Source organism: Pleurodeles waltl, chromosome 1_2 (genome assembly GCF_031143425.1).
Source record: "Pleurodeles waltl isolate 20211129_DDA chromosome 1_2, aPleWal1.hap1.20221129, whole genome shotgun sequence".
In the NCBI taxonomy this organism is placed as follows: Eukaryota; Metazoa; Chordata; class Amphibia; order Caudata; family Salamandridae; genus Pleurodeles; species Pleurodeles waltl.
This window is the reverse complement of record NC_090437.1, coordinates 19,863,152-19,886,673: the sequence shown is the minus strand read 5'-3', so window position 1 is coordinate 19,886,673 and position 23,522 is coordinate 19,863,152. Positions and strand designations below refer to the sequence as shown.

The following is a 23,522-nucleotide window of genomic DNA, read 5'->3' as shown; positions in this document are numbered from 1 at the left end:
TTGGTGCAATCTCTGTTGCTGTGACTTACCCGACTAGCCTCCCCTAGGTATTCCTGACAAGCCCTCCGGATGCAGGATGGCCAAGCCCTTCTCCTCCCATGATGTTAGTTGTAGGAGAGGAGGTGAGGGACCACCACCAGTCTTCAGGATTGCAAGCTGGTCCCTGGACGCCATGGTATGGACCGCCCCCCTGCGGTCCTTCCATCTCTTCTTGATGTCATCCCTTGTGCGCTGGTAGATGCCTACAGAGTTCACTCTATTGACAATCCTTTGCCACATTTCCATTTTTCTAGCGATAGTAGTTTGCAGAACTAGGGATCCAAATCATTGTGGCTCTACTCTGATAATTTCATCCACCATGACTCTTAACTCGTCATCTGTGTAACGGGAACTATTCTGCGGTAACATATTAGTGGAAAAAAAATTGAAAGTGATATACTGGGTAGGTGCTGTGTAACGAGGAGGTGACAGGGAGTACATGGAGTGGAAAAGTGCAAATATATGTGGTGGGTGTGTGCTGATGGTGTGGGATATGTGCTAAGTGCAAGTTACAGGGGTGTGTAATCTATGGTTGGTGATGTTTTTTGGGCAGTGCTTGACTTTTGTTCGGCATGGAGGTGCAAAGGATTGTGGTTAGTGAAGGGATATGTTTTATAGTGTGGTTTGTAGGTGTGTTGAGTATGTGAATGTGTGTCAGTTGTGTTGTTTTCAAATGCATCGAATGTAGTGTTCTGCATTAGTGCGGTGACCGACGACTGCCGCGGTTCGCACTGCCATTGGAAGACCACCATGGCGGGACTACCATCATGCTTTTCTATTTGTAATACAGCCAGTGGTTTGTTGATAGGCTGGTGGTGCCGGTGGTCGGACTGCCTATTCCCCGCCCTCCAGAGTCCTGGCGGGGTCGGATTTTTGGCTGGCTTTTGGCAGGCCTGCCTGTGTAACTGGTAATATGGCAGTCTGTATGATCGCCAACATGGCGATCTGGCAGTCTGACTGCCAAACTCGTAATGAGGCCCTTAGTTTGGCCAAGTGCATTTGCTGTTTCTGCTGCGCTGGTGTCACCTTGCCCTACATGGGAGTTACTGTAAGAAAACTATTTTCTGGAGTGAATAGGATGCTTGAAAAGGACATTCAAAGATGTGGATCTGCCAGACGAAGTATCCAACAGAAGCATATATACGACAATAGCTTTTTTGTTTTTATTTTTTTTAAATACATTTTATTATACGGTAGCCTACAGATTTTGTCCTTTGGCTGTCTCAGGACCCAAGGCAAACAACATACCAGATTCAGGCGTTTTAGAACCTCAAAAGAACTTGCTCCACTCCACCTCCCATTGAAGTAAGCCTAACACACACTTTTTGGAATCATTTGTATTTGCTTTTCACATAACAATGACACAATAAAGTTTATCACTGAACAGATTTTCGAGATAAAAGCAAATAAGTTGGTCAAGACCATTCATGTACATCTTTTAGTAATCTCATCTTAACTTACAGTTGTTTAACATTAACATGTTGTTTATTAGTAAACATCAACACTAAGGGGGTCATTATGAACATGGCGGTAAACACCGTTCCCCGTCGTGGCGACGATGAACAGAATCCCGCCATTGGCGGTGAACAGAAAGCCGCCATACAAAGATGCAAAAATCAGAATCCGACAAAACATTCCCTGCCACCAGGACCTTGTCGGTGAAAAGGCTGGACATCCCACCACGCCACCACCGACCACACAAACTCCCCGCCCTCCAAATAATGATGTACAAATCACCGCAGCGGTCAGTGGAAGTCGAACGACCATTGGCGGTACAGACCGCCACGGCCAGCAATGGGACCCAACAGTAAGAATTGCACACATTGGCAAGTTTGAAACCCACACACCTGGCACACATCCACAACACTATAAAACATTCACAGACACACCCCACAATCCTATGCACCGCCAATAGGACAACTGAGATTGAGAACTCCACAAGCAGACACTGAACGCCACAACACATGAATCACACACCCAACCACACAACAGCACCTTCACCTAGATCCACACAACACACCACTCACAACACACACCATGGCATCCCCCAAGCACCCACGCTTCACAGAAAGGGAGCCAAGAACTCTGGTGGACGAGACACTGAAGGTCGAGCCATAATTATTCGGGGCACAGGTCCAGCACACACCCATCGCCAGGAAGATGGAGTTATGGCAGACCATTGTCAACAAGGTCAATGCAGTGGGACACCATCCCGCACGAGGGACGACATCCGCAAGAGATGGAACGACCAGCGCAGGAAGGTGAGGCCATTCTGCACATCAACACTGTGAAAGCAGCCATAGTTCTGGTGGAATAAGTCTGCAGGCCTTCTGGAGGTGCTTCTTATCCGGTACATAGCAGATTTTGATGCAGAGAACCATCCAGAAAGAAATGGTCATCTTCTGTAGTGCTCTGCCGTTTTTTTGCTCCACTAAACGAAGAGCTGATAGTCCGAACAATGTGTCCTGGTACAATCAATATAGAACCTGCAACCCCTTTTGCGATCCAGCCGATGTATTCTCTCCTCCTCCTTTGAGGTGTGAGGTTGAGCAAAGAAAGCATAGAGGCTGATATTTTGCCTGAAAGAAAAAGGGAGGACCACTTTCCGGAGGAACGAGGCTCAGGTACTCGGCACCAGCTTGTCTAAAAGAATATCATGTACGAGGGGTGGATAGAAAGGGCTTTTAGCTCACTCATCAGCCACACCAACGTTATGAAGACACGGAAAACTGTCTTTAGATTGAGAAGCCACAATGGACAGCTTATGCAGTGGCTCAAATGAGGTACCTCATTAGGAATGTGAGGTCTATGCTTAGGTCCCATCGAAGCATTACAAAAGGTGTGCATGGACACATATGCTTCAACACTTTAAAAAAACGCATCACAACAGGTGACTGAAATAAAGAGGGCTGGTCCAGCAACCTCAAAAAAGCCTAAGGAGCTGACAAAGAATGTTTAACTGTGCTAAAGCAAGTCCTTGCAGGGCTAGAGACAATACAAATAGTGACACTTCAGAAAATTTGGCTTGAAATGCGTCACTTTGCCTAGTACAGCACCAAGCCACAAGCCTGTCCCAACAGCAGGATAATGATTTAGTGGGGGGGGGGCACCTTGTTGCCAGAATGACATCACATGCTTCAGGAAGAAGGCTGAATGAGATTAAACTGCCATCATTGAAACTCCAAGAATGGAGATGAAGACCAAGTAGGCCTGAGTGCAGGACCCTGCCCTGCTGTTGCGACAGAAGATCCTCCTGAAGCTGCAGCCTTACCCTGGGTCAGATGCTCATGGCCTGGAGTTCTGGGTATAACACTATTCTTGCCCAATCAAGTGCTCTTAAGATGACTTGGGCCTGGTCTTTCCTCATCTTCTTTAGAATTTAGGGCAGGAGAGGGCACGAAAGGCACACAGGAGCTCCACTCTAGGCAGAATGAGTCTCTGAGAGAGAGATGGTATGGGAACTCAAGTGCGATAAAAAGGTGACATTGTGTGTTCCTGGCGGTGGCAAAGAGAATGAACCAAAGTTCTCATGATTCAGGGAAGAGATCTTGTGCCACCTCCAATTTTGGCTGCCATTTATGATCCATTGGGCATCAGCAGCTGAGTTTGTCAGCCATCACATTCAAAGATCCTGCCAGGTGATATGCCACTGGGAATACTCCCTGGTGCTCGAGCCACTCCCAGAGGAGCAGCACCTCCAAACACAGTGTCCACCACCCCATCCCACCCTGCTTTTTACAGTACCACATGCCAGTGGCGTTCTCCGTGAGCACCTGCACCAGATTTGCTTTCATGGATGGAGGAAGGCTTTCAACACCAACTGATGGGCATGCAACTTCAAAAGACTGATTTAGAGCTGGGCCTATGCCAGAAATCAGAAGCCTCTGATTTTGACCTCTCTAGATGGCCATACCAACCCAGGAGCAATGCATTAGTGAGCTCTGGTGGAAAAAGAGAGGCATCTGCTGCTGAACCAATCACATTTCAGCAGCCACCTCTGCAGGTCAATTGCAGTTTCTTCTGGAATCTGGACATAGTCGGAGAGAGCCCCTGATGCTTTGCCCACTGGGACTATAGATCCCTCTCAGAGCCTGCATATGTGACCTGGTATGCTTGACCAGCAAGTTGCAGGACGCCATCAGTCCCAACAGCCTCAGCATCATTCTCACTGAGATTGGGGTCAAAGGCTAAAACATCAGGATCATAGCCCAAACGACCTGGACTCTCCGCTCCAGGGGAGAAGCAAAAAACTGCACCATGTCCAGACCAGCTCCGATGAAAGGGAGTGTCTGTGAAGGATTTAGGAGTGACTTAGACATGTTGATAGTGAACCCCAACGATGACAAGAGGTTCGCCGTAGTCGGGACATAGGTGATACTTGCCTGGGGCGAGCCCGCCTTCAACAGCCAGTTGCGGAGGTAGGCAAAAACTGATACCCCAACCTCCTATGATGCGCTGCAACCTCTGCCATAATTTTCGTGAACACCTAAGGGGCACTGGTGAGACTAAAAGGGAGCACAGCAAATTGAAAGTCCCACCTTAAATGGCAGTTAACACCAGTGGGCCTGCATGACAGGGGTGTGGAAATAAGGCCCTCATTAGAACTCTGGCAGTAAAAACCACCTACCACCGCGGTGACGGCCGCCAAAAGACCGTCGCTGTGGCTACCAGCCATCCCCCAAATTATGATCACAGCCGGATTTCCACCAGAAGGATGGCGGAAATCCAGCTGTGGCCATGCTGGCGGATGGCGGTAAGGTGGCGCTGCTGCCAGCAGCAGTGCCACACCAGTAGACCGCCGCCGGACGTATTATGTCACAATATGGAGGAAAGTAATGCCAGCCTGTTGGCAGTACTTTCCTCCAAATTACTGCCGACCACCGGCGTCATGATGACCCCCTAGGTGTCCTACAGATCAGAAAGGCATTGAGAGGGCAAAGGTCTAAAAAAGGACAAAGGCCTCAGTCTTTTTTCGGCACCAGATAGTAGCAGGATTAACAGACAGTTCCCACTTCTGATGCCAGCACCCTTTCTATGGCTCTTTTGGCCAAAGGGACCTGTACTTCCTTCTTCAAAATGGACAGATGGTCCTCTGTCAGCTGCCCTGATGAGAGATGGAAGGTGCTCTGGAGTGGAAAGAAATCGAAGGGCATAGTCTCACAAGACAATTTGCAGGGCCCACTTTTCCAAAGTGATTGATTGCCACCCTGAAAGAAAATGTCAGAGCCTTCCTCTGACAAGGTGGCTGTACTTTTGGAAGGACTCACTAAATAGGTTTTGTGGCTGCAGCAGCTGGAGCAGCTGAGAATTGGGCTGCTCACTGTCCATGCTCTCTGTGGGTGCTATGGCCACAAAATGGCTGTCTGGTCCGCTGGGTGGATGGAAAGTGCATTTGATGGCAGTATTGAAGCCCATACCATAGCCAAAGTGGGGGAGGAACTGCTGGTGGAACTGACAAGCTTGAGCAGAGAGGCCCAATGAGCAGGCTATGGCCCTGCTGTCTTCAAAACACTCGATGGCTGAGTGTGCCTTTTTGCCAAATAGGCAAGACATCAAAAGGCAAGTCCAGTAAGCTAGATTGGACATTCCCACAGAAGCTCCTAGATATGATCCATGCAAGTCTTTGAACTGTGACACTAGTGCCTATTGCCGGACCAAATCAATCTATGATATCTAGCCCACTGCGAATCGTGACTTTTGCTGCATACAACCCATCCTGAATGACTTAATTAAGAGTGGGGTACAAGTCAGCTGGTATTGCATGTAGTAGTGACATAGTATCAAACACCACTAATGCACTGGCCCAATAGAAAAGCTGGAGGTCACAGATCTCAATGCCATACGAAAAGAAGAGAACAAGTGTTTTCAAATGTTTCAAGGTGCTTTTTCTATCCAGTGGGGTGGTGAGGAAGACATTTGGGTTGACTCTGCTCAGGGATGCTTGCACCACTAAACTGTATGCAGTTGGTGATGTGCTTAGAAAGCCAGATTACCTGAGGCAGTGAATGTCCCCTCACTATTTGCCTTTTTTACCAGCAGCTCAGAACATGGCTTTACCCATATCCCTAGACCAGTGTCCACAATAGCAAAAGGGGATCTGTAGTTGTCTGTCTGGGTTGTTGAACTTCAATAAATACATTAGTTTCACAACCACAGTAGGCAATTGGAGGACAAGCGCCTCAATCACCCTTCGCATCACCAGTGTGGACTGGGCACTTTCTTAACTATCAGGGCCAGGTGGAGAGATCAGTCCAGTATCTGGCGAAGCCTCCAACCCATTGGCATCATGTAGCTCATCTTACAAGTAAACTCCTTACTTTCTTCATAACGGTCACTGTCAGTCAGTCCCACAAAGACCTGAAGACATGCCGGAAGATGCCAAAGAGGTGCGACATGACGTCATGGAATTTCTGAATTTGCTGCAGGGTCACTTTTTTTCCTTAACTGATTCCTTCGACCTCAATGAAGATGTACTGCCAGAATGACCTTGGGAACTTGTTCGGGACCTTCCCTTCAACTTCAATGACTTGTGGTATACAGACTTCCGGCGTTTGGAGGCACACAGCTTCGCCTCAGTCCCGGATGGCCTTCAGATTCTTCAAAGTGCAGTCGCTACAGGTCTTGGTGTATGGTCTTACACCAGGCACCAGGACGCCACCTACTGTGTGCAAAGGACGAACTGCAAGCCTTCCAGATCCGTTATGACATCTGGGAGAGCATTCAAAACCTAAAGAATCTAAGGTTAGAAGTATCTATCAGAAAACTATACTAAGTAAAGTTGTAGAGCTGTTTCTTGTTCGTAACAAAGCCACCTTGTGGTCAACACATGCTTTATCATTATGAATACTTCAGATATCTAAGTGCTTACAGAGCCAGAAAATGTTTACTGTAATATGCTGAAGAATATTCTGGAGAAGACCATGGTCAGGCTCAATGAAGCTAGAAAACATAATATTTTTTACATCAATTTCTTGGATGTGGTTTTGGGAGTGTAGTTTTTCCTTTGCTATGGGGAGCTAAACCCATTTATTCCTTTTTGCACATTCCTGCTCCAGTTGACTCAGCCTTCTAGGTTTTCAACTTTAGCACTACAAGACCTATCTTGTCTTTCTCTTGCTCCTTTTCTTCTCATTTACTTCAGGCAAGACATCCATAGCTTTCCTACTTTGACACAAGATGAATTAAATAAAAACATTTTTTTAAAACACTACAAACATTCTTCAGTCTTAAAGGTTTGATATTTTAAAAGTAGGAGTTTACACTTATAATAAGATGTATGGTCGGAGAATTACTATTCAAAATGAAGAATATCTAGCTAGAAGGAGTGTGTGCATGATCTGCATAAAAAAAGTTGAAGCGCTTTCAGCTAAGAAGAAAAAACATGTTCTTCAATCATATGCAGGTTGTGGTGGAAATAAGGACAAAATGTGTAGTGTTAAATCAAATACTGCACCCCTAACAGGTGTTTGCAAGCAGTTTGGGCTCTTCTGCTTGAGCTTTTGTAATAAATCGATTTCTGGTGTGAAAAGAGGATGGCTGAAAAAAAACTTTTACAATGCTGAAGAAAGTCAAGAGCACAAAAGGGAGAATGTTTAAGATGTGGCCGAACATATTTTAATGTGAATGATATAGAGAAACCATTTAAATTGCTCCTCTGTATGGCATACCTTATACTCTTGAGTGCCTGACTGGAAAAGCTTTAGGCCTTCTGTATACAGTTTATGATCCTTTACCAACTTCAACAATTCTGAGAAATGCTCTGGTCCTAGAATAAAATGAAAATTTGAGTTAACACATCCCAGGTACAAATGGTTACCTTGAGGGTAACATCAAGTAATATATTCAAATTATCAATTAACGTTATGCTAATTGTTACGGAGTAGTCTACAAGAGAAAAAAGCAGACAGCCTAGAGTAAATCATCACATGTAGCAGAGTATCCATTTCTTGGTGTAAAGCCAAGCATATATTAGGATTCAACAGACCTTGCACTCTTACAAGCTTTACAAATTAGTTTAGGCTTATAGGGAAATGGTGCATATAAAACAGAAGCTGATCAAAACATATCAGACATACATACGCTGTTTTCCACCTGGACGGAAGCAAAGAATGACCAATGCCAGTATCTCAAGTAATCCCAGAAATTTTACTTTTTTTTTTTTTTAAACACATTCTATTAGGTTTGTCATCAAAGAAACAGTTCCTTGCATGTGCATTTTATCATCCTCCTTTCCAAGCTCCTACAATAATCATGGAGCTGGGCCCCCTCCCTCTGCCAACGTTTGTCATGCTTGGCAAGGTCTCTCCCCACCACACCTAAAGAATATGCCCCGACCATTTCCCCCATAATCTATCATATTTATGGGGACAACCTCTGGACTCACAGACCGACCTCTCCTGCAGGGTGCACCAGTCCATTCCACGATACCACTGTGGAATGGTAGGAGGGCCGGATGCCTGCCATTTTAGCCACTACGAAAGACGTTCCTAAACATGATCTGTCTTGCTCTCCCAACCCCCTACAACACCCCCAGGAGTATCATAATGGGGGAGAGGGGAACCTCCTATCTCAGAATCTCTACAAGTTCACCCACCACCATCAAGCAGTAATTTTGAATTGGGACGCAGTCCCAACACCATGTGATAAAAGTCGGCCGGACCACTACTACAACAGGGACAGTCAGGGGTCAAGTGTAGACATGCCCGGTAGAGCTGTAGTGAGGAAAGGTATGCAGCATAGAGATAGTAGAGTTGGACTAGCCGCAGATGCTAAGATGTAGAGCTCATTATAGGCGCCAGCAAGGCATCACGCCACTCCTCCTCTTCAAGTGGTCCCACCCATTCCTCCCATTGGGATCTAAGGGTCTTGAGGTCTCCTGGAGTATTTAGGATGAGTGTACGTTATACTTGAGACATTTTTCCTTTGCCCCTGGACCCCATATGGAGTTTGGCTTCAAGAGGATTGAACTCCGGCAGGGGGTGTCTCTGGGTACCTGGGTGTAGAGGGCATGGGGTAACTGCAGATACTTATAGAACTGTGTGTTTGTAAGTGCGAATTTAAGCTGCATTTCCTGGAATGATTTCATTTGCGTACCTGACCAGACATCCCCCAGTCATGACAATCCAATCGTGTCCCACCGAGTAACGCCCTGTAACTGTGCTGCGCTACGAAGCCAAGTGCCATGCCAGAGAGGAGTTTGTTATGTAATTTTATTCAGCCACTGGGTTTTGGCGCAGAGCCGTTCTCCAAGCCAGTAACAGCAGCTTGGCGACTGGAGCAGTTTCTCAAGTGATTGGGCCACCGTAAAGCATGGACATAAGTCGAGGAAAGACCATTACGGACAGCTCCAAGCGGTAAACTGGGTCACCCCATCCACCATTGAACCACTCATGGAGCACCAGGAGGTGGGACGCCAAGTAATACAGGTATACGTTCGTCATACACAAAACCCCTTCCATAAGTCGTGCGCTGACACGTCTGAAGTGCCAACCTGGGGTGTGCCCCCTTCCAAATGAAGAAGATCATGCATCTATCTAGGAGATGAAACCAGTTCCCTGGTATGCCAATTGGAGTGTTTAGAAAAACATAGAGAAACCATGGCAAAACCATCATTTTAAATCGTGCCAACCGGCCCATAACATTTAAAAGTAAGTGCTGCCAGTTAGCAAGATTCTGTTTGGCCTTCCTAACTAGGGGCTCCAGGTTAAGACTCCATGTGAGGTCCGGAAGTACGGACACGAATATACCTAGATATTTCACGCTCAGGCGCTGAATAGGAATATCGCTTTGCCAGGCAAAGCAATCCCGTGAAGGGTCCAGGGGCACCAACATCGACTTATAAGGATTCAGCCTAAGTCCGGAGGCAGCTTAGAAGCACTGACGATGTTGGCCACAGGGCCCAGAGAAAGCAGAGTTAGCTAAATAGAGAAGGACATCATCCGCGTACAGGGTGATCCAATCTTCCCTTTCATCTCCCCAATTCCAGCCCTGAATCAGAGGGTCAGTATGAATCAAATATGCCAGGGGTTCAATCGCAAGTGCAAACTAAAGGGGAGACGGGGGCACCCCTGCTTGGTTCCCCGTCTAATGAGGAAGAAGGCACACAGGACACTTGCTTTGCACTCTTGCTGTGGGATGTGAGTAAAGAGCTTGAACCAGTTTGCAGAATCGGGAACCCATCCCAGCACAGACCAATACTGCCCCCAGACAACCCCTGTCCACCTTCTCAAAATCAGGGAGGTGGTGTCTGCGGGCAAGGGCCACATGGAGGCATCGGAGACAGTGGTTCGTACTCCGCCCTGGCATTCAGCCGCTCTGGTCTGGATGGATCAGAGTGGGGATAACTTGTCTCAATCTAGAGGCCAACAAAGTGGCAAATATCTTGACCTCACAGTTTATAAGAGTGGTGGGCCGGTACTCTGCACACAACAGTGCGGGGGCTGGGTCTTCGGGATTACCACGATTGTTGCTGCATTCAGTTTGGGTGGAAACGAGCCAGTGTGGTCTACCTCCTGATAATGAACTAGTAGTTTAAGAAGTAAAATGTCAAGAAACGTGGTGTAATATTCCTTCGGGAAGCCATCTGGTCCGGGAGTTTTCCCCAGATGCCATCTACGCAAATGCTGCAGTGACTTTGTTATCTGTAAGGGGTTCGTCAAACAACTGGGCCTCCAAGCTGGAAATGCGAGGGAGGGACAATTCCTCAAAGAGCCGCTTAAAGTAGTCTGTGTCATGTTGAGAAGGCACAGTGTAGAGTGTACAGTGGTATTGAGCAAATGCTTGTGCTATTTCAGTGGATGTGTGTACTTTGTTACCCGTGTTATCCATCATTTCGGGTATGATCCTAGACGACTGTTGAGGGGAGACCAGCCAGTATATAAGTTTACTATTTTTGTCACCCTAGCCGCATATATATTTGTCAGCGTAGCTCTCCATATGTGTTCGGCAGCAGAGAGATAACTGACATATCTCATCTCTTAACAGACCCGATGCTCGTTCTGAGTGCACCCCATCAACCCTCTCCCTACTAGTCTCTAGCCGCAGGGCCTGGGATTCCAAACGGGTAATTTGTAGGAGACGAGCTCTTTCCTGCACTCTCTGGTGACCCTTAGCAAAGCCACGCAGTGTTGCCTTGCTGGCGGCCCAAATGGTGCCAGCAGTAGAGACGGACCCCTCATTGTCCTGAAAGTAATTCTGAATCTCCTTCTGTAGGGCTTGAACATAGGATTTATCCTGCAAATACCTAGCGTTAAGACGCCACATTGGACAGAGGCCCTCCAAGGTGAAGCAGAATAGGTGCATGATCCGAGATGCCTCTTGGCAAGATTTGGATTTGAGTGATGCAGCAGCAGTCCTGCATCGGCTGAATGTCATGTCTATGCGTGACTGAGTATGGTGGGCCACAGACATGTTAGCGGAACTGTCTCTGGCTTGAGTGCCATGTCTGCCATACATTGCTTAAGCCTAATGAAGTGATCCTGTCTGACAAATGATGAGCATTTGTGAGTCGGGATGCAGAAGAAGGGCCTGAAGTATCCAGCTCGGTAGCGAGAACTGTGTTGAAGCTGCCCCCTATCAGCGTCAGTCCCTGCAGGAGAGCAAGTAAATGGGATGACAAGTCTCGGAGAAAGGCGTGAAGTGCCACTGGTGGGGCATATATATTCGTCAAATTAATAATGCAGCCCTCAGGCATGTCTGTCAGGGTTAGAAAGGGGCCCTGTGGATCCCGTAGTGTGCGAGAAACCACCATAGGGAAGGACTGGTGGAGCACTATAGCTATGCCTCTGGAGCCCCTGGCATACCATGCATGATACACCTGATCAAATCCTTCACGGGCCAGGAAGGGACAACGGCTGCCCAGAAGATAAGTGTCTTGCAGCAGGAGTACATCTGGGCAATGACGGTGCGCAAAATAAAAAATTGCTGCTCTCTTTATTCTATCTAACAGGCCATTAACGTTCCATGATAGGACGCGTAAGTGTGTCATACTCCGGGTTGTACAAAACGGTCACAAAGGGTGGCGAAGGGGCACCCATAACACGTCTCCCAGCTGGAAGTAGTTGCATGTGGGTCAGCAGAGGCCAGGCGGAGAGCCTTCCGTAGCCCAAATGGGGAAACAAACCAGTTTGCGAATATGGACCCTTTAAGGCCTCCAGTGTCATACAAAGCAAAAAACACACAACATATAAAACAGTACTGAATCCCATCCCTCCAACTCACACCCCTTCCAATACTTCCCTCCCAGAAGCATCTGTCCCACCCTCCCCCAATGTAAAAAACATTGCAAGAATTCACAACAATAAGAAAATAAAGGGGAACAGTAGTTCCAACTGAATCCCAGAAAGAAAAAGAGTGTGACGGTGGACCCCTCCTTTTTAAGGATAAATGGTAGCAATCTGTACTACAATCCGTCTCTGTTATGTATGAAACATCACTGATGTGGTCGCAGTCAAGGGTTGCACTCGGTTAGCGACATGGCCAGGCTGCGGGACAAATCGGAAACAGGATCATTGAGAAGCAGGGTGTGAAGGAGTCTCTCCGGATCACCTACAATCTATGGGTGTTCCTCATCTGTTCCTGCTGTCTAATGTGCCCACGTTGCCTGCAGATGGTCCCCTTGGGCCCGGGGGGGACCTAGAGCAGGAGTACAAGGCATGTCCCCGAAGTTGCTGCCTCAAACAGGTCCTGTGACGTTGAGTCTTATGTCTTGTTCCCGTGTTCGTCAGGCTGGGTTAAGCTGACTGCCGCGCTTGGTTCTAAGCCACCACCACGCCATTTCCCCGTGTCGAAGAAATGTGTTTTGTTCTCATGGATTACTCGCAACCTAGATGGAAAAAGAAGGTGATACTGGAGACCCATGGCCCTCATTTTTCTGTTAGAGTTCAGTGTATGAGCGCCTCTGCTGCTGGACCTTCCCCTGTATAATCCCATAAGATAAAGACCTTAGCGTCTCTGCAGCGAAGGTTTGGGCGTGTGCAGGCCTCCTTGAGGACTGCATCTCTGTCGTGAAAATTCAGGATACAAGCTGGAGCTCTGGGGAGTGGCCTCGGCGCCAGTGCCCGGTGCGCCCGTTCAATTACAAACCATGGTGAGAGGAGGTCTGCGGGCATCCATTCCTTGATCTGCTCTTCCAGGAAGTCAGCTACTTGCTGGGGCTCCACTTCCTCCAGCACTCCCACCACCCACAGGTCATTGCGCAAAGATCTATTTTAGGCATCTTCAGCGCAACGGTAAAGTTCTGATGTGTGTGCAAGCAGCTTCGTCATTTGTGTTTTGAGGATGCCCACCTCATCTTCCACTGTGGTTATCCTGGATTCCACCTCAGTAATGCGTGCTGTCGCATGGCGCATATCCTGTTTAAGGAAAGCGACATCTTTGTGGACCTCCCCAATTTTTGTCTCCGCTGCTGATTGAGACGTTTGAATGGCTTGAAGGATAGTCGCTAAATCTGTGTTTGTCAGTGGTGACTTCTCCCCCAATGCTTTCCCAACCGTGCTTGTGGTAGGACCGGCAATATAGTGGTCTATGCCAGCATGTGCTGCTGTAGAGCATGCTGCTTTGTCCATCCCCATGTCTCTCAGTCACAATGGGGGCCTCACCCCGCTCGCCACAACTGCCCCACAGCACCACTTGAAATATGTCAGAGTATTCACAGCTGATAGTGGACCAGGGGGTCTCAGCGCTGTCGTATCACCAGGCACAGAGAGGCTTCCCGCCCAGGGAGAAACAGGGGCCTGCGTCTCTCTCACTTACTTAGTATAGACACAAAGGGCCACACCCAGCCCTTGGCTGGCGGCAACCCCAGGAGGGGCGCCCGATATGGAAGTATGGTCGTGGATTGTCCCACCAAATGTACACAACCTCCAGTGCTGCTCCCTCCGCTTGTGACTGTACGCTGGTGGGGCCAACCAGAATCAGAACCTGATCGCCCACCTCCTTTGGCGGAGCTCAGCTCCACCAGCCACCTCGTGGTGGAGAGCCTCGGGTGGGGCTAGGCCCCCAGAGACCAGAGCATCTACAGTGGGCCCGGGGCATGCACCGCTTAAGACCCGAGGCCGTGAGACTGGGCCGCCTCAGGATATGCCAAGCTCTGCCCCTCCAGGTGGGACCACCGTCCAAGTCCCCCACTCCGTGAGGCGATGCAATGAAGGGGGTCCAGCGGTGGGCCCCAAGGACCAGCAGGACCCAACGTGTCTACCCGGAGACCAGTGTCCTCGGAGCCGGTGCACAGGGCTCGTCACCTCGGGCGAACTCTCATGTCCGGGCCGCCCACGCCTCCGGTGTCTTCTAGGGCAGCCCGTGGCTCCGCCAGCTGACCAAGTGCGCTCCCGTTCCAGCACCAACTCCCGGGCCCCAGGGCAAATCACCTCCGAGTCCCCCCCCGTCAGGCACCAGCAGCGCTCCTCTCACCACTCTTCCGACTTCACCTTCTTCTGGGGGACAGTGGGTCAGCCTCCATCCAGCCACAACGCTTCGAGCCCTCTCGAAGATGATGCACAAAGTGCCCAGGACCCGTCACCTCATGCACACGTCTGGAGCCGTGGTATCCTCCCTTCGGGGGCCGGCCAGTACAGCCCGTAGCTCCACCAGTCGAAACGGTGCACTACTATTCCAGTGCCAACCCCTGGGCCGCAGAGCAGCCTCCAAGCTCCTCCGCCGCAGTCCCAAGCAGCGTCTCACTCTGCTCCTCCGGCTTCACTCCCATCCGGGGGACCAAGGGGCCCGCAGATCAGTGTCTGGCTGGCAGCTCAATGGCCTCCACCCCCCTCACTCTCTCGCTGCACCTCCCCCATGACTCACGGTCAGCCAGCACTAGTTCCTATCAAATTGCGCAGGCCACTATTTTGTAGCAGTCCCACGGTCCTCGCAGTCTTCCACCTCTGTTCCAGTCCCTCATTCCAAGCGACGGGGACCACCTCACTGCAGCCAAACCACAGGGGGGTCCCCAAAGCTTGGTCGGAGGCAAAGGGTTCCCCTCGATAATATATCCTAAAGACGGATGACAGAGGGGTCTAGAAGCACGCTTAGAGTGTCCTTAGGTACGCTGCCGTACCATTTTTAAAAGTATTCTTTATCTTTTATTGTATAGTTCAACTGAGCTGTGGCCAGATTTTGACCCGTATTAAGAACATTTACCACATCTACAATAATAAGGGTTCCTTAATCACCAGTTAGGCATTAAGGGCCAGATGTATCATGCATTTTTGCTGTCGCAAACGGTCGGGCCATTTGCAACCGCAAAAATGCATTTTGGTATCTATTAATCCCAATTTGAGATTCGGTAACTTGTTACCGAATAGCAATTTGGAATTGCGACTACATACCGATTCAGTATTAGGAAGGGGTGTGTTAAGGGCACACCCTTCCTAATACCGAATCGTAGTGGTATGTAGGAATGTGTTGCGACTGAAATGCATTCGCAAAACATTTGCATTTTACCACCTACCTCAAGTAGGTGGTAACCCATTCACAATAGGGAAAGGGTCCCAAGGGACTCCTTCTCCTTTGTGAATGTATATGAGAACATTTTTTAAGAGCAGGCAGTAGATACATGGACCTCTGCCTACTCTTGAAAAAAGAAAAAGAAAACTTTTCATTTGTCTTCTTTAAACGTATCCTGTTTTCCTTTAAGGAAAATTAACCTTATTTAAAAAAAAAAAAAAAGAAGAAGATTGCTTTATATAAAAGCAAGCACAGATATGGTGGTCTGCTGAGCCCAGCTGGCCACCCTCCCTGTGATTGTAGCCATTCACAATGGGTCGCAAATTGCAACCTACCTCATGAATATTAATGAGGTAAGTCGATTTGCGAGCCATTGGGAATCTCTAAACGAAACTCCTGGAGTTTCATACATTCAAATAGTGATTACCTAATTGTGATTCACAGAAAATCCCAATTAGGTATTCGCTATCCAGATAAATGATACAGCTGTATTTCATCAGTAAAAAAACCACGCTTTTGGTGAAAAACATAAAAAAGCACAAATATCACTTTATGCTTTTGCATTGAATGTTTCTGCAATCAGCTTGCTGAACAATTTACTTACTGTTGGTGACACTCTTCTTGGTGGATATTCTAGCCACAGATTCTTCAGTATCTGAATTCCCCCAGATACACTGGATCCAGAAACTGTTTTCCCACCAATTGCTCTATGGTGCTGGTATGTGGAGCTATCAGACTTCACAGTGGACTAGCCATGCCCCCAGATGTGACGGCACAGAGCTATATATACCCACCACCCATTTGGGCACTAAGAAGTAACAGGAGTAGCATCATGTGCCAATTTTACTCTTGGAGACTTTCCCTTTGTCCAGCAATATCTGAACTTCTTTGGCCAGGGGGTCTCATGTTCTGCCAAAGTAGGAGTGATAACGGGAGGAACTGTAGAGGGTTTGATAGAAAAGGAAGGCTGTAACTATGACTGACAACCTGCAAGAACCAGTGATGTAAGGTTACAGCATGACAGTTAGGTGAGATAAAAGTGTATTCTATTCCAACAGCAGCAGGGGAAGATGATGACTGTCTCTGTTGATGGTAGCCTTTTCATCTTGAACTACGAAATGGTTGGATGGTCTGATGTATCCTTTTGAGATGGCTCTCTTTTAATAAGCTAGGCCTTGGAAGTAACCCCGAAATTTATGGGCATTACTGATTGAACAGATGTTCCAGAGAAAGTAAGCTTGAATATCGGGCCCAGGTGCAGCTATCTTTAAATCTCTCTGAGGCTGAATTCACCTTGTCACCAAACAGCCAGGAGAACTCCTACAAAGCCCACAGCAGGGCGCACACAGTCTCTTGTGTCCAGAATGGCCCGCAAAATGTATTTGGCCACGTCCTACCCTCCTAGGAATGGATGTGCAAAGAAAGTCTGTACCTCATCAGGGAGGGCAGGCAAGATGTTGCTTGTCATATGAGTAAGGGCATGCATGTATCTGCCCAAAAGGCAGACCTCATTCAGAGATCACTAAGCCAAGTTGGCAGAAGAGAACACCTTCTTACCAAGTGGATCAGTGGGCTTCAGTTCTGTATTAGGAGGGCAGGAGGGAAGGCATTCAGTTGACTTTTCTGGCTGCAGCCTGCACCACAAGGCTTTCTGGTGCTGGGTGCTGAGTCAAGAAGAATGGGTAACCCTGAGCAGGCCTACGGCACCTAGCTCTGGGGCAACATACCAGTAACACCAAACAAGGCTTCTACAATGCATAGTGGGTCTCGAGCTTCATAAAATGGCAGTAAAGGCTCTGACAGCCAGGTTGCAAAATTTCTGTTAGGTTAGTGTTAATTTCCACTGTTTGCAAATGCAGTTTTAACACCTAAGCTGCTCTGTGCAAAACAGCATAGAAAATGATTTTCTCAAAGGGGAGCACAAGTGGATAGTCCAGTTCTGGTGAAGTATCAAAGTTATGAGCATTTTGGAGGTCTAAACACAGTCATCATCAGTGTAGTGAGGGAGCAACACATTCTTTACCTGCCCTTCGTTATCTGAGTCATGTAGAAGAGTCTGCAGGTCTTGTATGGTATTTTTAAATGTCAACAGGAGTGTAACCACGTATCCCAGTATTCACCAAGGAGTCCCTCTTGCCAAAAAGGGTCATTGGCTTTCTTCAGGACCAAAGAATCAGCGGATCCCAAAGTGCCCAGACACGGGTTTTACCTTCCTGGACTTCTCAATTTAGTGCGATGACTTTGCAAGCTCCATACTTGTGGTGCTCAAATGCTCATTATTAAGAGAATCGCCTACTCCTTCTGTTTATTACAGAGTCACACATCTTGATGTTTTACATTATTGTGTTAAGGTCTGTGAGTTCACTTGAGCAGCAGCTTGTATGACCAGGTAGTTACCCTGGTCAGACAAGTTGCTCCTCGATTGAAAGCCAATGATCCTTTTGGTTAAGAGTGGGCTGAAACTTATCGACCTGACCTAATATATGTGAAGGCCACGTAATTTGTTCCTATCACATTATGGCCCTCACTACAACCCTGGCTGTAAATCCCGCTTACTGCCGTGCAGAAGACCGCCAACATACCGATGCGGCATTCCGCTACAGGTATTACGACCCACAGCTTGGAATCTGTCACAATAGAGACACCCACACAAGTCCGCCACACCAAAGGTCAGTGATAAACTGGCGATAAAACCGACACCGTGACGCCAACAAGAATAAGCCCACACTATCACGACCCACGAATCAACGCGGCGGTCTTTCAACCGTGGTAAACCATTGGCGGTACACACCGCTGCGCTCAAAATACACACACACTTACAAAACACAACCACATTGGACAATTCAAATTACACACAATTGATACACATACACACACCACTCCCACACACCCAATCCAATTTCAAACACACACCCACATTACCCACAAACCCTCACTCACCCATTGCACACACAGGTACAATAACTATGCATTTATACCCCAACAGGACCCCTACCCAATGCCACCGGACAGGAGGTGCCAGACATATCCAGTCCCCCCACAGAAGAGGCCCACAGTGATGACAGCAGCTCTGCACGCCTGGATCAAGATGACCAGCCCGGCCCATCTGGGACCTCGGGAGAGTTGGTTCCCCTGCCACTGTCACAAGCCACCACAGACCCTCCCCCCTCAGGAAACACCAGCACAGCACCCACCCAGTGGGCCCATCCCTCTGTCCCCAGGACACGTCACTCAGCAGTGTGTCCACCACTACAGGGAACAGAGGCAAACCCACTAACACAGGACGATCAGGGACCTGGGGCAGTGGCAGTGGGCACACTGTTTAGAGGACAGAGGCTCAGGATAACAGTGAAACTGGGAGGACTGCTGTGCGACAGAGGGGGGGACAGGCCCAGGGAACCGACACTCCATGAGGCACTCCTTACATCACGGGAGCACACCATCATTCCCAGGAGACCATGGCAACGGTACTGGCCAAGTTTCAGGAGACCCAGCGGCTGCAGGAGGAACACTATCTTGGGATCAGGGAGGACTTGAAGTCCATTAACACCAGCCTGGTCACCATTGCAGGGGTGCTGGCAGACCTTCTCAACACCAGGAATGACACAGTGGCACAACAAGGAGCCCCTGACACTAGCCTGGACGATGAACAGCCCTCCACCTCCGCCGGCGCTAGTGGACAGGATGCACCGCTGCAGGAACAACAGGACACCAGCACCCTACCCCCTGCAGATGGAGAACCACCCCGCAAACTGTCCCTGAGATCCAGGAACAAGACAGAGAACATTGCCAAGACCCCCGCCAGGAAATGAGAACCCCCTGAATGTCACCCTTCTGTCCCACTATGTCACCCTGTTCATCCTTAAACTGCCATTGCTCCACTTCCTATTGGACAATGCACCTGTGAAACAAATAGACTGGACTCTGCAATAGACGTTCCTCCACCATAACCCCAGCCCGTTTTACAACCCACCTCCACTTATTTGCACAGGAATAACACACTTCAATCACAAAACAATCTGGAGTCAGTTTGTGCTTTCACTATGGAATATAGCAATGTCAATGTACTTGTTCACATACCAATGTAACACAGCTGTAGGCCAGGAGTAAACAGAGCAGAGGGCACAAAGTGGGACTCAGATCTGTGAAATGGAAAGTGAAATGGAAAGTCAAAGTGACAAGTCAGGGTCCCTACACTGAGTGAAAATGACAGACTTATGCTAGCTAAAACAACAGTATGAGATGTGGGAAGCAGTTACATCATCTTACTGTGTCTCACGGAAAGTATTGCATGATGATGTTGTTTCGGTTGTCGAAATCCTCTTCTTCTGCCTCCTCTTCTTCACTGTCCACAGGCTCCACAGCTGCCACAAGACCACCAGATGGCCCATCCTCCTGCAGAAAAGGCACCTGGCGTCGCAAAGCCAGGTTGTGCAGCATACAGCAGGCCACGATTATCTGGCACACCTTCTTCGGTGAGTAGTATAGGGAGCCACCTGTCAGATGGAGGCACCGGAATCTGGCCTTCTGGAGGCCGAAGGTGCGTTCGATTATCCTCCTAGTTCGCCCATGTGTCTCATTATAGCGTTCCTCTGCCCTTGTCCTGGGATTCCTCACTCGGGTCAGTAGCCATGACAGGTTGGGGTAACCAGAATCACCTGCAAATGTCGATGGATATCTGTTAGACACACACTAACCCTTAGGGACAGCCCAATACCCAGACACCTATGTCAACTGTATTGGGACCTTGCCCTCACCAATTAGCCACACACAGTGCCTCTGGAGTTGCCCCATCACATAAAGGATGCTGCTATTTCTCAAAATGTAAGCGTCATGCACAGAACCAGGATACTTGGCATTGACATGGGAGATGTACTGGTCTGCCAAACACACCATCTGCACATTCATCGAATGGTAGCTCTTCCGGTTTCTATACACCTGTTCATTCCTGCGGGGGGGGGTACAAATGCCACATGTGTCCCATCAATGGCACCAATGATGTTGGGGATATGTCGCAGGGCATAGAAGTCACCTTTCACTGTGGGAAAATCCTCCACCTGAGGGAAAACGATGTAGCTGCGCATGTGTTTCAGCAGGGCAGACAACACTCTGGACAACACGTTAGAGAACATAGGCTGGGACATCCCTGATGCCATGGCCACTGTTGTTTGAAAAGACCCACTGGCCAGGAAATGGAGTACAGACAGGACCTGCACTAGAGGGGGGATTCCTGTAGGATGGCGGATAGATGAAATCAGGTCTAGCTCCAACTGGGCACACAGTTCCTGGATTGTTCCATGATCAAGCCTGTATGTGACTAGGATGTGTCTCTCTTCCATTGTCGACAGGTCCACCAGGGGTCTGTACACAGGAGGATGCCGCCATCTCATCACCTGCCCCAGCAGACGTGCCCTATGGATGAGAACAGCGAGCAGAGAGTCATCCAACACTGAGGTATCACAATTTGTTTTTTTCAGAAACGTTATTAATACGCAATGCGCCGGTATCTGTCTATATTCCCGGCCCAGATAGGTGTGACGCAGTTAACATTCATCCCATGTGGCCTCCTGAAATGGCAAGTGCCTGACCTGCAAGGTGGGACAAGGGGATATGAGGTAACTGCACTGGCGTTCTACACCGTCGCGGTGGGTGGTCGAAGACCGCAGCGCTATTCTGCATTGGTTAACATTGGGCCCTATGGGTCCCAGCAGCCAATGACGATGTACGCAGGCGGTGACGGTACGCACCGCCACGGACGTGACTGCCATTTTCTGTCTGTTCACTCACTTGATACCTGACCTTCAACAGGAGAGGACCTACATTGCAAGTGCTCCTGTGACCTGTGTCTGGAAGCGACAATGGCTACAGTGTCTGGGGAAAGGGCCCCTGCCTTCACTTCGGCGGAGTTGGAGAAACTAGTGGATGGGGTCCTCCCCAGTACACACAACTGTACGGTCCTTCAGTCAAACAGGTGAGTACACTGTGAGCATGCTGCATGGGCAATGACTGCTTTGAGTGGTGTGGATGGAAGATACATGGGGGGGGGGGGTTGTCTGAGGCCTGCATGTGCGGATGGTGAGTGTATGTGCATCAGGGCATGGGTGGGAACTGGTGGGCAAATGAGTATGACGACCCGGACGGGTAAGTAATTTCCTTCCCCCTGTACCATTCGTCTAGGTCAGCGCCCACCAGAAGAAGGGTATTTGGCGTGCCATCGCCAAGGACGTCCGGACCCTCGGGGTCTACCACAGACGGAACACCCACTGTTGTAAAAGATGGAAGGACCTGCGCCGCTGGAGAAAGAAGACAGCGGAGGCCCAATGTGGGAGGGGTGCCCGTCGCAACATAACCCCCGTGATGTTCCGGATCCTGGCGGTGGCCTATCCGGAGTTGGATGGGCGCTTGAGGGCATCACAGCAGCCACAAGGGGTTGAGTACACTCTCATTCAGCTGACTCTGCGCGCATTACGAGGTGTCTGGATGGGGAAGGTGGGCAGTGGGTTCCCCTAGGCCAGGGCGAACTTAGTAGGCAAGGTGTCCCTTGTGAGGCAGGCTATGTGGCACCCCAACTAGTGGTAAGAGCCATCTACACCTAGTTAGGCTCCTGTGACTTCCAGGTGTGCAGCAATTGGGCTTAGGCCTCGTACCCCATGGTCAGGTGAAATTTTTAGGAACTGTTAGTGCATGGTGTAGTGCAGAGGGCTGCTCCATGTGTGTTGTGTCCGCCAACGGCAGTGGTGTTGCATGCACTGAACATGTTTTTCTTCTGTCTTTCCCCCTCCTTTTTGTGATCTCTCCGTTTTTGTGTGCAATAGCATCATCAGGCGGAGGAGCACTGGCACCGGAGCAGGAGGGAGCTGCAACCCACTTGGCCCTGGAGGGTGAAGCAACGGAGTCTGAAGCCACCAGTGGGACGGAGGGCGAGGGGAGCTCCATGGTGGGGATGGGAGCATACACCAGTGACAGCGGCGACTCCTCTGATGGGAGCTTCCTTGCAGTGGCGGGCACCTCTGTGCCCACCGCATCAACAGGTACAGCCGCCACCCCCCCCTACCAGCACCGCCCTCCCAGCAGCCCCTGAGTGCGTGTCCCGTGCCCGCTCACCCAGGAGGGAGGGCATCTCCTTCACCCCAGGCACCTCAGCCCCCGCCCCAGTCAGCCCTGCTGCCCTCAGTGAGGAGGCTATTGACCTCCTGAGATCCCTCACTGTTGGGCAGTCTACCATTCTGAATGCCATCCAGGGTCTTGAAAGGCATTTGCAACAAACAAATGCATACCTGGAGGGCATTCATTCTGGCCAGGCAGCCCAACAGAGAGCATTTCAGGCTCTGGCCTCAGCACTGATGGCAGCCATTGTCCCTGTGTTCAGCCTCCCCCCTCCAAATTCCTCCACCCAGACCCAATCCCCTGTACCTCAGCCTATCCCAAGCACACCATCAGACCAGCATGCACACACATCAACACACAAGAGTGGCTCAGGTAAACATAAGCACCACACATCCCACAGGCACTCACACAAGCACCATCCCCATGCAGACACAGCAACATCCACTGCCTCCACTGTGTCCCCCTCCTCCACATCCTCCTCCTCCCTCCCTGTCTCGTCTCCACTCACACTTGCATGCACTACATCCTCAGCCACTACCTCCATCATCAGCACGACCCTCACCACACACCTCTCACGTGCAATCACCATCCCCACATCCCCTGTGTCCTCTCCCAGTGTGTCTGTGAGCCCTCCACCCAAAGTACACAAACGCAGGCACACACCCACCCAACAGCCATCCACCTCACAACAGCCTCCGGCCCATGCACCTTCACCCAAATTCAGCAGACGTACACCTCCTACAACCTCTACCTCTTCCTCCACTCCCAAACCCCCTCCATCTTCCCGTCCCAGTGTATCTAAAAAAAAACTTCCAGGTTAACTGTGACCTCTTCGCTACACCTCCCCCCCGTCCTTTCCCTAGGGCCAGCCACCAAATCCCCAGGCACAGTGGCGCCAGCAACTGCAGGATCATCTAGTGCGCCACCCATGAGGG

At 49.5% G+C, this 23,522-nt stretch overlaps 1 protein-coding gene across 1 annotated transcript in view; it reads right to left on the bottom strand.

Moving 5' to 3' along the window:
- Nucleotides 1–23,522, bottom strand: part of ELP1 (elongator acetyltransferase complex subunit 1) — an 886,544-nt gene that overhangs the window by 361,719 nt on the left and 501,303 nt on the right. Inside the window, exon 27 of the mRNA XM_069235684.1 lies at nucleotides 7,707–7,804. Coding sequence (XP_069091785.1) covers nucleotides 7,707–7,804 — 98 coding nt within the window. The remainder of the gene's footprint in view (nucleotides 1–7,706; nucleotides 7,805–23,522) is intronic.